At 44.4% G+C, this 15,512-nt stretch overlaps 1 protein-coding gene across 4 annotated transcripts in view; it reads left to right on the top strand.

Moving 5' to 3' along the window:
* Nucleotides 1-15,512, top strand: part of DDX43 (DEAD-box helicase 43) — a 267,260-nt gene that overhangs the window by 56,166 nt on the left and 195,582 nt on the right. For all 4 annotated transcript variants that reach the window (XM_033935444.1, XM_033935443.1, XM_033935447.1 and 1 more), the window contains exon 4: nucleotides 2,031-2,165. In XM_033935444.1, coding sequence (XP_033791335.1) covers nucleotides 2,031-2,165 — 135 coding nt within the window. The remainder of the gene's footprint in view (nucleotides 1-2,030; nucleotides 2,166-15,512) is intronic.

Raw genomic sequence — 15,512 nt, 5'->3', positions numbered from 1 at the left:
GGCAAGCAGTAGCTTCCCCCATGTCTTTGTCAATAACAGACTATGGACTTTTCCTCCAGGAACTTGTCCAAACCTTTTTTTAAAACTAGCCACACTATCTGTTCTTACCACATCCTCTGGCAATGCGATCCAGAGCTTAACTATTCTCTAAGTGAAAAATAATTTCCTCCTATTGTTTTTAAGAGTATTTCCCTGTAACTTTGAGTGTCCCCTAGTCTTTAATTTTTGACGGAGTGAAAAATCGATCCACTTGCACCAGTTCTACTCCACTCAGGATTTTGTAGACTTCAATCATATCTCTCCTCAGCCATCTCTTTTCCAAGCTGAAGAGCCCTAACTGTTTTAGTCATTCCTCATATGAGAGGAGTTCCCTCCCCTTTACCATCCTGGTCGTTCTTCTTTGAACCTTTTCTAGTGCCACTATATATTTCTTGAGATAAGAAGACCAGAATTGAATGCAATACTCCAAATGAGATCACACCATGGAGCGATACAGGGGCATTATGACATTCTCAGTCTTGTTAACCATCCCTTTTTTAATAATTCCCAGCATCCTATTTGCTTTTTTGGCCACCGCTGCTCATTGGGCGAAAGGTTTCATCATATTGTCTACAATGATACCCAGATCCTTTTCTTGGGCGCTAACCCCCAAGGTGGACCCTAGGATCTGGTAACTGTGATTCAGGTTATTCTTTCCAATGTGCATCACTTTGCATTTGACCACATTAAATTTCATCTGCCACTTGGATGTCCAGTCTTCCAATTTCCTAAGGTCTGCCTGCAATTTTTCACAATCTGAATGCATTTTAACAACTTTGAACAGTTTAGTGTCATCTGCAAATTTAATCACCAATTTCCAGATCATTTTTAAATAAGTTAAATAGCACCTGTCCCAGTACAGACCCCTGCGGCACTCTCTTCCATTGATAAAAATGACCATTTAACCCTACCCTCTGTTTTCTATCCAATAACTAATTCCTAATCCACTACTGAACTTTGCCACCTATCCCATGACTTTTTAATTTTCTCAGGAGCTTCTCGTGAGGAACTTTATCAAAATCTTTCTGATAATTTAGATGTATACACTATATCATCCAATGACACGGTGACAATCCCCACGGATAACCGCGGGAAATAATCCCATGTCATTTTCTAATGTCTATTTCAACCTCAGTCCTTCTACACCAGCATTCTTCAAAGCAAAGCTTGTGGGTCAGTGGTTGTGGCCATTCATACTCTGATTCTTCCCTCTCTCCTTAAAGAATGACATGAAGATGGTTTCCCGCGGTTATCCGCAGGGACGGGAACAGTGATGAATTTTGTCACCGTATCATTCTCTAATCCAGCTCACCTTTATCCACCTGTTTATTCACACCTTCAAAGAAGTCAAGCAAATTTGTGAGGCCACATCTCCCTCGGCTGAACCCATGCTAACTCCGTTTAATTAAATCATGTTTTTCTAGGTGTTCCACAGTCTTATTTTTTATAATCGTTTCTATCATTTTGACGGTTCCTCTGGAGCCCTTTTTAAAAATCGGTGTAACATTGACCATCCTCCAATCTTCAGGAACTACAGATGATTTTAACGACAGGTTACAGATCACTAACAGCAGGTCAGCAATTTCATGTTTGAGTTCTTTTAGTACCCTGGGATGTTTACCATCCGGTCCTGACGATTTTATCATTTTTTAACTTGTTGATTTGGCTTAGTAAATCTTTTTTCATGTTGCATATCACTCGTATACAGTATTAACTTAGCCTCTCTGCAAAACTACTTAGGCTGCTGCTGAACTGGCTCTGGTATGAAAATCAAGTTACTGCTTTTGGAATTCACCTTCTGAATTCAAAGTATACATAATTCTTTGGTCTAATTAAACTTGATATAACTTCATGCTAATTGCTGATCTATTGATGTAAAAGGGGCATTCTCTCTTGTCAGATGTCATCAAATAAAAGATAGAGAGTTCTGTTAGGAAGCATGTTAGATGATGCATAATGTAAAATCTAACCTGATTTATTGTTTTGTTTAGATTCAAAACTTTATGGCTTGAGCTATTCAAATTCTGCTCAGGTAGATAATTCTGCAAATGGGCCTCGGAAACCTATTATTAACTGGGCATCACTTCGAGAAAATAAAGAGAAATATGAAGCCATGAAATGGGCAGGTAGGTCAGTGTTCAATATTTTGTTAAATTTGCTGGCTTGACTAGGATGGGTTCAGTACTTTTATATTTATGGCAAAGATTGTATCATGTGAGCAGTTAAAATAATACATTCACTCTATAATTTTACTTGTAATTGTTTTTTCTAGTGTAATGTGTCTAGTAGTCCTGAATGCTAGAGTTATGCATTTGAACCCACAAGTTGCTTGCAGAATGCTGTCAAATATCTTTGAACTCTGCTTCCTTCCCAGGGAGCTGCTCCTATCCCCTCAGTTTTTTTCTGCAAGCAAGTTGCTCAGAAGTATTTCTGCTCTGCTCTGCGGTTTTATTATTTTTGGGTATTTTTTTTGTAGTGTTCAGTTGGAGGCTCGGTGCCCAGAGGGTTCTACTTGTTGGGACCTCTGCCAGGGAGAAGATGTAGACTCATACTGCACAGATCTGCTGCTGGCAGGATCAGCCCTTAGGAACACCTAGCTAGCCAGCCTGCTTTTGTATTTTTTTTTTTTTAGCTCAGGGGCCGTTCCCTGCATAGCTGCTTGTATCCTTGATTTATCAGGAGCTTGAGCGCAGGCTGTTTGGCTCTGTCCCAGCTTGACCAGGCTTAATAGTGGGCTGGCTACGTGATCCTCTTCCCCTTTGTGGCGTGAGGTTTTCTGAGGGTTGAAGCTTCGTCTGACATCTGTCCAACTGGCAGCCCAAAAACCAAGTTTGTCCCATGAACCTGTGAGGCAGAATTATTTTCAATTTGTCCCAGCTGACCTCCTAAGCTGAAGAAGGCAGGCATATGGCACAGTGATTAAGGCTATTAAAGCCTATGGCAGTGTATCGCAAACTGTGTACCCCCTAGACATATCAGGTGTGCCACGAGACACTGGGGATAAGGAGAGGCACCGGCTGACTTCCTACAGCGTGTGCCTCTCGCTGCGAGAGGCACCTCTGTAGGCAATCAGCCGGCACCAGTGCCTCTCCTTGTCTCCGCTCATCTTCCCTGCCAGCAACCTCCACTGGTAGCTCAGGACCTATCTGGAGGGCCTTTGTGCATGCACATGACATCATCATGTCGATGTTGCACACTTCCAGGATGCCTCGAGCCACAGCCACTACGTTTATTGTGCTGCGACTCAAAGTTTGTAGGATGCTGGCCTAAGGGGAAAATCGGGGGTGGGGGGGGGGAAGGCAGTTGTCTCCAAAAGTGAAATTTGAAGGATTCTGCAGCCAGAACCAAGGTCCCCCACCTCTAAAACCCCTTTCCCTGCATTTTGAGTCCCCATAGGCTGTTTATGGCATGATTTTGCTGGTGTGGGCCGTCTTGGATTTAAAATGATCTTTTTTTTTTTTTTCTTTTTATAACGCCTCCATCTGCTTTAAAATGTCTCGATTTTACTTAAAATTGATAAGGATGGACCTCCATAGGCATTACTACCCCTGAATTATGCCAGGTTTGCACTGGATGGCCAGCTGAGGAACTCCCAAGGGACGAGTGAGCCTTGGGCTCAGCCTCCTTTGAGTCCTCCAGGGCTGGGAATCTACTGGAAGCATGATCCCAAGGGAAGAGACCCTTCCCAGAGCTCTCTGAAGGTGCTTTGGCTAAGCGCAGTCGTGTAGTTGCCATTGAACCCTGGAGGACATGCAGGGGTTTTCTGCCAGGACCTCGAGACCCCCAGTATAAGGTTTCATGCTGGATTTTTTGAGCCTGATGTGGAATGCCTATTTGAACTGCCAAGGTCCTCAGCATCTGCATTAAACACGATGGAAGTGGTGACGCAGGGGATCACCCCTCATGTGCCCCCAAGCTGACAAGGGGACAGAGCTGGACCCGGATATTCAGTCTGTCAGAGACTGGAGGATGGAAAGTCAGATTCCATGCCGTTATTGACCCAAGATGCAGTTTCTATGGCAGAGTCTGATTCTCTGCATGAAAACAGTAGTCAAGAGGCAGTAGTGGCCCTGGACGGGGGAAGACCCCACTGTGCACCAGCTGTTCAAAGTCTCTGCACTCCTGGGCATCATATCTACCTCGCTGTGAGAACTGAAGCTAGAAGTTCCTTCAGCCCCCTCATTGCTGAGTTCAATTATGAGTGGCTCATTTTCTCCAACTGTGTTCTTTCCCTCTAAACATCACAAAGCTAGTCATGGACCACTGGAAGACGTCAGAGGGGTCTCTAAGTGGCTAAGGCTATGTCCAAGCTTTACCCTGTGGCTCCAGATTTCCAGCCAAGGTGGATTTGCTGGTGGTACAGGTCACTAAACGAACTTCCTTGCTTAGTGAAGGATGTGTGATGTTAAAGGATACTCAAGAGTGTAAAGTGGATGTGGTCCTCAAGAGACAATTTGAAACTTTGTCCCTAGGGATTAAGGCAGTAGTAGCAGTTTCCTTTGTGCCATGTGCTTGTTACACCCGACTGTCTGGAGTCTCAGCCTCGGAGGTATACAGAGACCTCCAAATACCCATATTAGGGATAAATTATGTAGCAGACACTCTTTATGACATCATCAGAGTCATGATCAAGGTATCAGCCTATGCTATCTTCACCCAATGGATGCTCTAGATCAGACAGTGGGCAGGAGATTCAGCCTTTAAAATTATACTGAGCAGGCTTCCTTTTTGGGGCAGATGCTCTTTGGCAAGGATCTGGATGACCTGATGGCCAGTGTTATGGACCATCACCCTAAAGCCTTGCCAGAAAGCAGACCCTGGACGGCTAGGGGTTCAGGATGTGGGAATTTTTGAGGATCTCAAAGATTCTACCCTTTTATGTAGGAAATCAAAAAACAAAGGTCCATTTAGGGGTCCTGACAGAGATTCAGCAGGGACAAGACTCTCATCCCTCTCCAGCTTCCAAAAAAGCATAATGATGCCAGGATAGGGGCCAAGCCCCCCCCCCCCCAGATAAAGGGGCAGGCTGTCAGCCTATTGGTCAGTCTGGGCTCAGATTGGCGCAGACAATTGGGTCTTAGAGGTTGTTTGAGAAGGTTCCAAAATCAAGTTCTGTGTCTCCTGGACTTTTTTGTAGATTTGCCAGCCAGAGAGAACCCTCAGAGGCTTCCCTGTGCCGTTTTTAGCACTAAAATTGCTATCGTAATGGTCATCTTGAATTTCCTGATTTGATTTAAAAAGCTTCTGCCTGCCTTACCATCCCTTGATTTTGCAATAACTCGGCATAGATGGATTCCTCAGATTCTGATACAGTGGATTCATGCTCCAGATTTGCTCTGGTTGGCTACCTGAGGAGCGCCAATGTTCCACGTAACTGAGGGGGGGGGGGTGTGTGTGCTTGGGTTCAGCTCTATCTGATCTCCTTAGGCTTTTAGGATGCTAGACAGGCTGCTCTGGGAGAGAGGGGTTAAAATGTCCTCAAAGTCGTCAAAGGCCAAGTCCACATTTGCAGCAAAGTGGCTCCACATGGAAAACATTGGTCCCTCCGGGAGGCAGACAAAACCCTCTCGGCAGTCTGATCCTCCAGTCCAGGTTTTTACATCCGATTTTGTCAGTCTGCTTTATGATACTTATCAGAATTATAAACAGCGGTCTACCGGGAGAACCCTCCTGGAGCACAGATTCTGCTGCACAGGATCTGGCTGTAGACCAGGATGGTGGAAAAAAACTGCAAAGAAAACTCAAGTGCTCAATGTCTTTTATTATGACTGCTGGACTCTGCCTGAGCTACCAAACCCCCAAATATGGAAAACTAATTTTGGGAACGAAGCAACATGGAGACTAAGCTCCCATCATCCCAGTCATTATCCAACTGGTCATCCTGGTCTATAGGAAAACAGGAGATACTTTTTGTTAGGACCACTCATGTCGACTCTCAGAGCCTCTGTCTATTTTACAATATTGGTTTCTGACTGACCCTGAAAGATAGTAGATTGTCTATTACTCTGATTCCAGACTCCTGAGACAGACCCATTTGCAGCTGAAACATGATGTCGATACATAATAAAAGGCATTGAGCACCAGAGTCATCTTCGCTGTTTTTTCCACTTTCCAAGTTTTGGGAAATATCTCCTATTTTCCTGTAGACCAGGATGACCAATTGGATAATGACTGGGATGATGGGAGCTTAGTCTCCATGCTGCTTCATTCCCAAAGTGAGTTTTCCATATTTCGGGGTTTGGTAGCTAAGGCGGAGTCCAGCAGTCAGCAGGCCATGATGACTTTGGACCGAGGAGACAACCCAACAGTGCGCAAGCTGTTTAAGCTGGCAAGCCTACTGGACATTGTTGCAAAGGGTGCTTCAGTGGAAGCTTATCTGCACATTCCTGTCTTCCCCGCTGACAGGCAATACTTGTGATTCCATGTGGTGGAGAGACATTTTCAGTTCTTGGCACTCCCCTTCAGGCTCACAACACTGCCTTGGACTTTCACCAAGGTGGTAGTTGCAGCAGCACACTTGCGCAAGTCAGGGTTCCAGGTGCACCTATATCTGGACGATTTGCTAATCAGAGCCCCATCCAGGATTGAGAGAGATTTCAATGGAACTGGTCATACAGATGCTACAATGCCTCAGCTGGATAATACATTTTCAGAAAAGCTGCCTGGAATACAAGTTTCAAGTTTAATAAAAATTTGATAAAAATCGCTTATCTGGGTTTACTAAGCGAATAACAATCCAATAATGGTATAGTTAAACATAAAATAGACATTTACTACATTTACTAATAATGGAGAGGCATGACGAACCGGTACAATAGGTAAATAAAGGGAGAAATACAATCTTTATAAGGAAAGAAACAAGGTAAATACAACAGGGATGAGGGGAGAAAAAGAGAGAAGAGAGAGAGAGAAAAAAAGTAAGTTAAAAAGGAGCTAAGGAAATTTTTGCAGTTGTAGGAATCCTTAAAAAGAAAGCATTTTAGGTTACTTTTAAAATGATCTGTTTTAATCTTCCCTTAGATATAATGGGAGGGCATTCCAGGTCTGAGGGGAAATTATCGAAAAAATATTTTGTTGATATATATCTATAATCTTTAATGATGGGACCATTGAATGCAGTGTACGTTCTGGGGTGTAAGGAATTAGAAGATTATGGATAAATTGGAGCTCTTTAGATAATTGGGTTTTGAATGTTAATAATATTACATTACATTAGTGATTTCTATTCTGCCATTACCTTGCGGTTCAAGGCAGATTACATTCAAACTAAAAACAAGAATTACATTCAAATTAAAAGGAATAGAATAAGCGATGACATAGAATTTTTTAAGGTAATAAACATTGGATAAAGAGTTACCAAAGAGAAGTGGAGGTCTTTAGGAGATAAGAATAGGGTGAAATTATGGGTTTTAGGTAACGTTTGATAGATAAAAGAGTATTAGAGATCTAAGGGTAAATAGAGTGTTAGATATTTGGTTGGGATTGGTTGTGCTGGATAGGTTTTATGTGTTTTTTGAAGAGTATGGTTTTAATATCTCTCCTGAAGGCTTTGTAGTCTGAAGTCGAAGATCCTAACAGAGTAGTGATTTGTCTGTCCAGTTTAGCTGCTTTGGAGACTATTAGGTTGTCATAAAGATTTTTTCGTTTGACATCTTTGGATGATGGGTGAGAGAAAAGTGAGTGGGATCTTCTGTGTCTGATTGAGGAGGATTGATTTAGTCGGCTATTCCAGTAGGTTGGCCCCTCTCCATTGAGAGCCTTGTAAAGTAAGCAGTAGAATTTGAAGTGTACTCTCGCTTCTATTGGAAGCCAGTGCGAGTCATGGTATGCCTCTGTGATATGGTCATATTTTTTTAGGAAATATACAAGTCTCAGGGCTGTATTCTGTATTGTCTGCAATTGCTTCATCATGGTCGCGGGACAAGGTAGGCATAGTATGTTGCAGTAGTCTATCATCCCAAGGATAAGAGATTGTACCAATAGTAGGAATTGCTTCTTTTTGAAGAATGTTCGGATTTTTCTTAGATTTCTCATGGTCATGAACGATGCCTTTATTATTTTGTTAATTTGGGGTTGCATGGTGCAGCCTCTGTCAATTGTGATTCCTAGCAATTTTAGTGTAGGTTGTATTGGGTATGAGATCGAGTTTATTACAAGATTAGTTAATGTTGGAGTTTTATTGTTTTCTAGTAGGATGAAATTTATTTTGTCAGGGTTAAGTTTTAATTTGTGCTCTGTCATCCAAATTTCAACTGATTTTAGAGTTTTGTGTATTATGTTAGTCATGATGGGTTCTGGTTGGTCGAAGGGCAGGAGAATAGTGATGTCATCTGCTTAGCTGTATGAACTTATGCTAGGTATGATTATCTAGGTAGTATCTGAGGGAGGCTATGTATATATTGAATAGTATGGGTGATAGGGGTGATCCTTGGGGAACTCCACAGGGGTTAGACCATGGTTCTGATTTTTCTTGTATTGTTTTAACTCTGTAAGTTCTTGATTGCAGGAATCCTTTGAACCAGTGTTCTCCCCAGAAATTTTTTCTAGCCGGGTGGCATGAAAAAGTAGCCGGATGGGGCAGAATGGGGAAATTTGGTGGTGGGGAAAATTAACCTCCTCTCTTACTAAGGTGCGCTAGCATTTTTAGCGCGCACAAACCCCTGCGCTACGTGGGAAAACTAGCGCCAACTCAATGCTGGCATTAGCATCTAGCGCGCATGGCAATTCCTCCGCGCGCTAAGCGCATACTAAAACCACTATCGTAACTTAGTAAAAGGAGCCCTAAATGTATACTATTTTTATTAGTTAATTATTATTTTCCAATGCTCAATATGACTTCCTTTTTTAAGATTTGACACTTGTGCCAGAATATTTTTACTAAATTTAAGAAGTATTTGCCCTCTTTCAAATGGTATAGAGGTTTAAAAAAGGGAAAGGCATTAATGAAGTCATTAGGTCCAATCTAGCCATTTATTTCTGCATGAATTTAAACAACTAAAAAAAAAGATAATATAGCTCATCCAGTCATACAAGAAATGGCTCTACAGCAGGAGTGCCCACACTTTTTGGGCTTGCGAGCTACTTTTAAAATGACCTAGTCAAAATGATCTACCAACAATAAAAATTTTTTAAAATCACAAAGCACAATGTATGCAGAGAAAATGTTAATTATCATTTATATTCCGTGGGTTTTCAAAGAGGTCAAGGCAGACGATTCTATGCAATGTCACCTCAGGAACAACTATACAAGAATAGACAAATATACCCCCTCCCTTTTTACTAAATCGCAATACTGGTTTTTAGAGCAGGGAGTTGCACTGAATGCCCTGCGCTGCTCTCAATGCTCATAGGCTCCCTGCGCTAAAAAACGCTATTACAGTTTAGTAAAAGGGGGCCATAGTGCAAAATATAGACAGCAGATATAAATTCTTAAAACAGACACATTTTGATCACTAAACTGAAAATAAAATCATTTTTCCTACCTTTTTGTCTGGTGATTTCATGAGTCTCTGTTTGCACTTCCTTCTTCTGATTATAAATCCAATATTTTTTTCTTTCTGCCCCTCCCCTTTGCTTTCTGTCTCTCTTTCTTTTTCTCTCCCCCTGCCCCCCCCAAGCCATCGCGCCAATTTCTCCACTTCCCCGATTCTTTCCCTACCCCCTAAGCCACCATGCCAATTTCTCCCTGCTTCCACGAGCCAGACCAGGAATGTACAAGCGCCAGACTCGCAAGACTTCACCTCTGATGTCAATTCTTACGTCGGAGAGGAAGTTCCAGGCCAGCCAGGCAGCGATTGGCTGGCCCAGAACTTCCTCTCTGACGTCAGAATTGACATCGGAGGTGAAGTCTTGTGAATCCGGTGCTTGTACGCGCCTGGCCTGGCTCAGGGAGGCAGGAAGAAAAGGATTGCCAAGGCAACGCGATTGACTCACATTGCCTTTGCGATCTACTGGTCGATCGCGCTCGACCATTTGGGCACCCCTGCTGTTATGGTATCCTGTCCTGACCTGAGGAAAGGGGTTTAGTCCCCAAAAAACTGCCTTATTTCCATTTCCTATTTATAAACTTTAATCAATAGATACAATATTACTTGATTCTACGTAAAGCAACAAAAAAATTTTTTTCTACCTTTTGTCGTTTCTGCTTTAATCATCTTGTCTTCACTCTTCTTTCTAGCCAGTATCTGTCCGCTCTGTCTTCCATGCAGCATCAGCCCCTTCCATCCACTGTCCGCCCTCTCCCCGTTCCATATGGCATCTTCCCTCTTTTTATGCTCTTTCAATAAACTGTCTATCCTGTGCCCCTTCTCTTCTCCTTTATACATGATTGATTTCAGCTCTGCCACCTCTCCATTTTTCTCTCTCTATCAACACCCCGTCCCCTATGCTCTGGCAACTCTCTTCTCCTTTCTTTCCTTCACACCCCACAGTCTGGTATCTTCCCTTCCCTGATTCTCTGGCATCTCACTTCTTTCCTTTTCTTCCATCTCTCCCTCCCCCTTCATGCTCTGACATCTTCTCCTTTCCCCCTTCCTTTTCCCTTGGTCTGGCATACTTTCCTCCTTCCCTCCAATCCCTGGCATCTCGTTTCATTCCTTCCCTCATCTTCTTTCTCCCTCCAGTTGGGTGCAGCAAGTATCTCCCCCTCTGCTACCCAAGGCCTGGCGTCATGAACTTCTTCAGGCAGCAGCATTCACAATTCGCTGCTGTTGCCAGCTTCGAGCCTTCTTCTTTGTCGGGTCCTGCCTTCATAGAAACAGAAGTAGGCAGGACCCGGCAGAGAGGAAGGCCTGAAGCTGGCAACAGCAGTGAATTGTAAATGCTGTTGCAAGCCGAAGAAGTTCATGACGACAGGCCGAGCACCCGGGGCAGACTGCTACTCTCCCCCCCAACCCTCCTATCTCTCCCTCCCTTCCATCATGAGACTCTAAACAGCACTGCTCTACTCTAAGCAGGCTGCTTCAGGGCTTTCTCCTGCCGTGATTCCCTCTGGCACGTCAGTGCTGAGGGAAGGAGGGAGAGATAGGAGGGTCAGATAGGGTCTGGGGGGATGCCCGGGATGATGATGAGGCTGCTGCCAGCGAATCCATCAAGGGTGAGGCCCCAAAGCACAGCACTGGCGGGCCCCCCCTGACCATTTCAGGCCCTAGGCCTGTGCCTACTGGGCCTATCCTTTAATCCGGCCCTGCTTCCCCCCCAATATGCCCTGACATTTCTCTCTTCCACTCCATGGTATGGTATCTCCTTTCCCTCCCTCCCATGGTCTTTGCAGCTCTTTCCTCCTTTTCCTGATCTTCCTTCTCCCTTCTTCCCTCTCTCTCCCCAATTGGGTGCAGCAGCATTTCTCTTCCCCTCCCCCCATTGGGTACAGCAGTATTATCAGCATTTCTCTTTCCTCCCCCCAATTTGGTACAGCAGAAGCGGCATTTCTCTTCACCCTCCCCCCTAATTGGGTGCAGCAGCATGACTCTTCCCCCTCCCCCTATTGGGTACATCAGCATCATCAGCATTTCTCTTAACCCCCCCCCCAATTGGGTACAGCAGAAGCACTAGCATTTCTCTTCCCCCTCCCCCTCTAATTGGGTACAGCAGCATTTCTCCCATTCACCCCCCCCCCTCACACACCCGGCAGATTTGCTACAGACAAAGGCAAGTTGCAAGTTTCCCTTCGTTGCTGACCTATCTCTCAAAGGTCAGCGACAGAGGTAAGCTTACAACTTGCTGCTCTTGCTTACTTCGGGCCTTTCTCGTTGCCGGGTCCTGCCTTCGCGGAAACAGAAAGTAGGCAGGACCCGACAGCGAGAAAGGCCCGAAGTAAGCAAGAGCAAGTAAGCTTCCCACCGTGGCTGGCCTATCTCCCTCATGCTCCGGGGCTCTAATGGTCCGTGCTGGCTTCTCTTCCCTCCCCCCTCCCCCCCGACGTAACTTCCGGTTTCGGAGGGAATCCGGGTTCGAGTCGCTTGCTAGGTTTTGTTTTGTTTAAAGTCCGGCGGGAGTCTTTCGGCGGCTCTTCAGGCTGCGCGTTAAGCAGTGGTGGCAGCAGGATTCGGCAGATGACAGCTGGGCGGTAATCAAAATTTGCTGGGCAGAGCGCCCGGCTGAAAAGTGCTGGGGAGATCACTGCTTTGAACCATGCAAGTACCTTGTCTGAGATTCCTATTGAGTCGAGAGTTTGTAGAAGCATGTCGTGGTCTACCAAGTCGAAGGCTGCAGAAAGGTCTAGTTGTATCAGCATGATTTTCTTGCATGTACAGAGGTGTTGTCTTGCAGTGTCCATTAGTGTTCCTAGTAATGTCTCCGTGCTGTATCTGGCTCTGAATCCCGATTGTGTGGGATGGAGTATGTTGTGATTCTCTAGGTAAGAGGCTAAAGTTTTTGCTACAAGACCTTCCATCAGCTTGATGTACAATGGGATTGAGGCAATGGGTCTGTAATTGGAAGGTTGATCTTTTGCTCCTTTAGGGTCCTTTAATGTTGGAGTTATTACGATTTCGCTGAGTTCTTGTGGGAAATAACCCTCTAGTAATGATGAGTATATCCATTGTAGAAGTAGGGATTGGAATAATATGCTTGAGTTTTTCAGTAGGTATGGAGGGCAATGGTTGAGGTCACAGGCTCATGGCTGTATTTATTATAAAGATTGTTGAACTCTGCCCATTCTATAGGTGAGAAATGGGACCAGGTTCTATCTGCTGCAACTGATTCTTTTTCTGTTGGTAGAAATAATGTCTATGTGTGAGGGTGTTCCGCTGAAAGAGGCTCTGATATTTGCGATTTTGTTTTGAAGTAGGTAGCTAAGAGGGTGGCTGTAGGTGGGGGCGAATTGTTGTTCTCTATGTATGATGTTGTGTTTGTGAGGACTTTTAGTAGCTGGAATAGCTTTTTTAAGTCTTGGGGTCCATCTCCAATTTGTTTCGAGTAGTATGCCCTTCTTTTTTCTTTCAGTTTTTGTTTGTACTTTCGGTTTGTTGCTATCCATGCTGTTTTTGTGGATTCTTGGTCGCTTTTTCTCCATTTTCATTCCAGTTGTCTGCATTGTCTTTTGAGTTGGAGAAGTTCGTTGTCGAACCATTTGTTTGATTTCCTGTGGATTTTGGTTTTATGTTTTTCTGGGGCTAGTTTGTCTAGGGTGGCCTTACTAATATGATCTTAAAGGAGATTCTATGGGTGATCGGGAGCCAATGTGCTTTTTGTAAAAGGGGAGTTACGTGATCATACTTCTTTGCGTTTGTTCAAAATACAGCCATCAAACTTATAACAATCTGAAGATATTTTTTTCAATTATGGGTAATGCCGATGAATAAAGAATTTTAGTAATCAAGTTTCAATATGATTAATAAATGTATTAGAATATTTAATGATTTAGGTTCCCAAAATTTAGCTACGGATCTAATCATAGGTAGATGGTAGAAACATGATTTTACTACTCCACTGATATGTTCATGGAATGACAGCCATTGATCTAAGATGACACCTAGAATTTTTATTCGAACTTGAAGCTGTGGAAGGTCATGTGTTTCTTCCAGAGCAATGCAAACAGAAACTCAGACGGCAGATTATGGAAATTTTAGCACGGCAGACTCCCACAACTTGGCACTACCTTCAAGTTCTAGGCATAATGGCGGCGGCGTCTATAGAGAGAATTCCTTGGGCGAAGGCACATTGTTTGCACCCTACAGGACGCACTGTTGTCACAATGGTTGCCTCAGACGGACTATCTTCACATGCTGTTGGCCTGAACTCCAGAAGCATGCCGCAGCCTGCAGTGGTGTCTTCTGCCATAGATGCTGGCCTGGAGGATGCCACTATGCATAGTCTTGGGTGATCTGATGGCATCGCCAATCTTTACAGCTGGGAAGGTCATCGCAAGGGTCATCCACTGCAGGGAAAATGGTTGCCTTCTCAGAAGCCTGCAGTGGTGGCTTCAGCCATAGACACTGGTTGGAGGATGCCACTATGCATAGTCTTGGGTGATCTGATGATGGATGCCAATCTTTACAGCTGGGAGGGTCATCCACTGCAGGGAAAATGTTTGACTTCTCAGAAGAAGTGATCAGTTGGCTAGAGCTGAGAGCCATCCGCCTAGCACTTGGATGCTAGGTAAGGCAGTCGGTCTACTCATACAGTGCCACAGCAGAGGCCTATATAAATGGGCAGGGAGGCACCAAAAGTACCCCATGAAATTGGAAGCCCATAGGTTATTTCATTGGGCAGAAGTTCACCTACAGGCTTTCTCAGTAGCTCATGTAGCAGGAGTGGACAGTATTGAAGCCGACTATCTGAGCAGGCAAACCTTGAATCCTGGGGAGTGGTCCCTATCCCAGAGAGCGTTCAACAGCATTGAACGCTGCTGGGGTCAGCCAACTTTTGATCTCATGACAGCAGCAGCCAATTAGAGAACAGTAAGGTTCTTCAACCAAAGATATGAACCCATAACCGCAGGCATGGACACCTTGGTGCAGCAGTAGCCCATGACAGGCCTGGTTATTCATTTGAAGGATAGCATCGCAGCTAGCACTGGTGATTCTAGTAGCCCCAGATTAGCTGAGAAAGGCCTGGTAATACGGATCTAGTACAACTACATAGGGATAGGAGCCTCAAGCTACCTTTGCATCTCGCCTTGCTGTTGCAGAGACTGATTGCTTTGGAGGATCCAGAACACTTTGGGTTTAAAGCATGACTTTTTGAGTGCGAAACTTTAGAATGCAGAGGCTATTTAGACTTAGTTGTGGCAACTCTTCTCAGGGCAAAGGAACCAGCAATGGTCACTGCCTATGCAAAGGCCTGGAAGATATTTGGAGCCTGGTAAAATACCAGAAACGAGGAGCCTTTTCAGGCACCGGTTCCTTAGACTTGGCGTTTCTCCCGGACAGCCTCAAGAAAGGTCCTAGCAGTTGGATCCCTTAACGCATAGGTAACGGATCTCTCGCAGGTAGACACAGTTCCTCTAGGTAGACACAGTTCCTCTAGCCACTCACCTGGATGTATCCAGATTTTTTTGAAAGGAGCACTGCAGCCAAGTCCACTGGCGAGATGGCCTTTTCTGAAGTGAAATCTGAATCTGGTTCTGAAGTCCTTAACTTTGGCACCTTATGAACCATTGCAGGGAGCATCACTCGTAGACCTTGCCATGAATACAGTGTTTCTAGTGGTAATTGCTTGGTGAGAAGAATCTTGGAGCTGCAGGCCTTGTCCTGCAGAGAGCCGTTCCTCAGGTTTAGTGAGGTGGGAGTATCATCATGCACAGTGCCATTCTTTATGCTGAAGGTTGTTTTGCCTTTCCATGTAAATGAAGAGTTTATTCTGCCCACATTTAGTCCAATGGGGTCCAAGAAGGACAAGATCTTAGTTGTTTGATGTCAAGAGGATTCTTCTACAGTATCTTGAAGTGATCAATGAGTTTCATCTGACTGATCATCTGTTTTTCTTGACCCCCAGAAGGTGAAGAAGGCCGGCTTCTAAGGCATCCATTT

The sequence above is a fragment of the Geotrypetes seraphini genome, chromosome 3 (assembly GCF_902459505.1).
Source record: "Geotrypetes seraphini chromosome 3, aGeoSer1.1, whole genome shotgun sequence".
NCBI classification, from domain to species: Eukaryota; Metazoa; Chordata; class Amphibia; order Gymnophiona; family Dermophiidae; genus Geotrypetes; species Geotrypetes seraphini.
The sequence above is the reverse complement of the archived record's forward strand: the minus strand, read 5'-3'. Positions and strand labels throughout refer to the sequence as shown.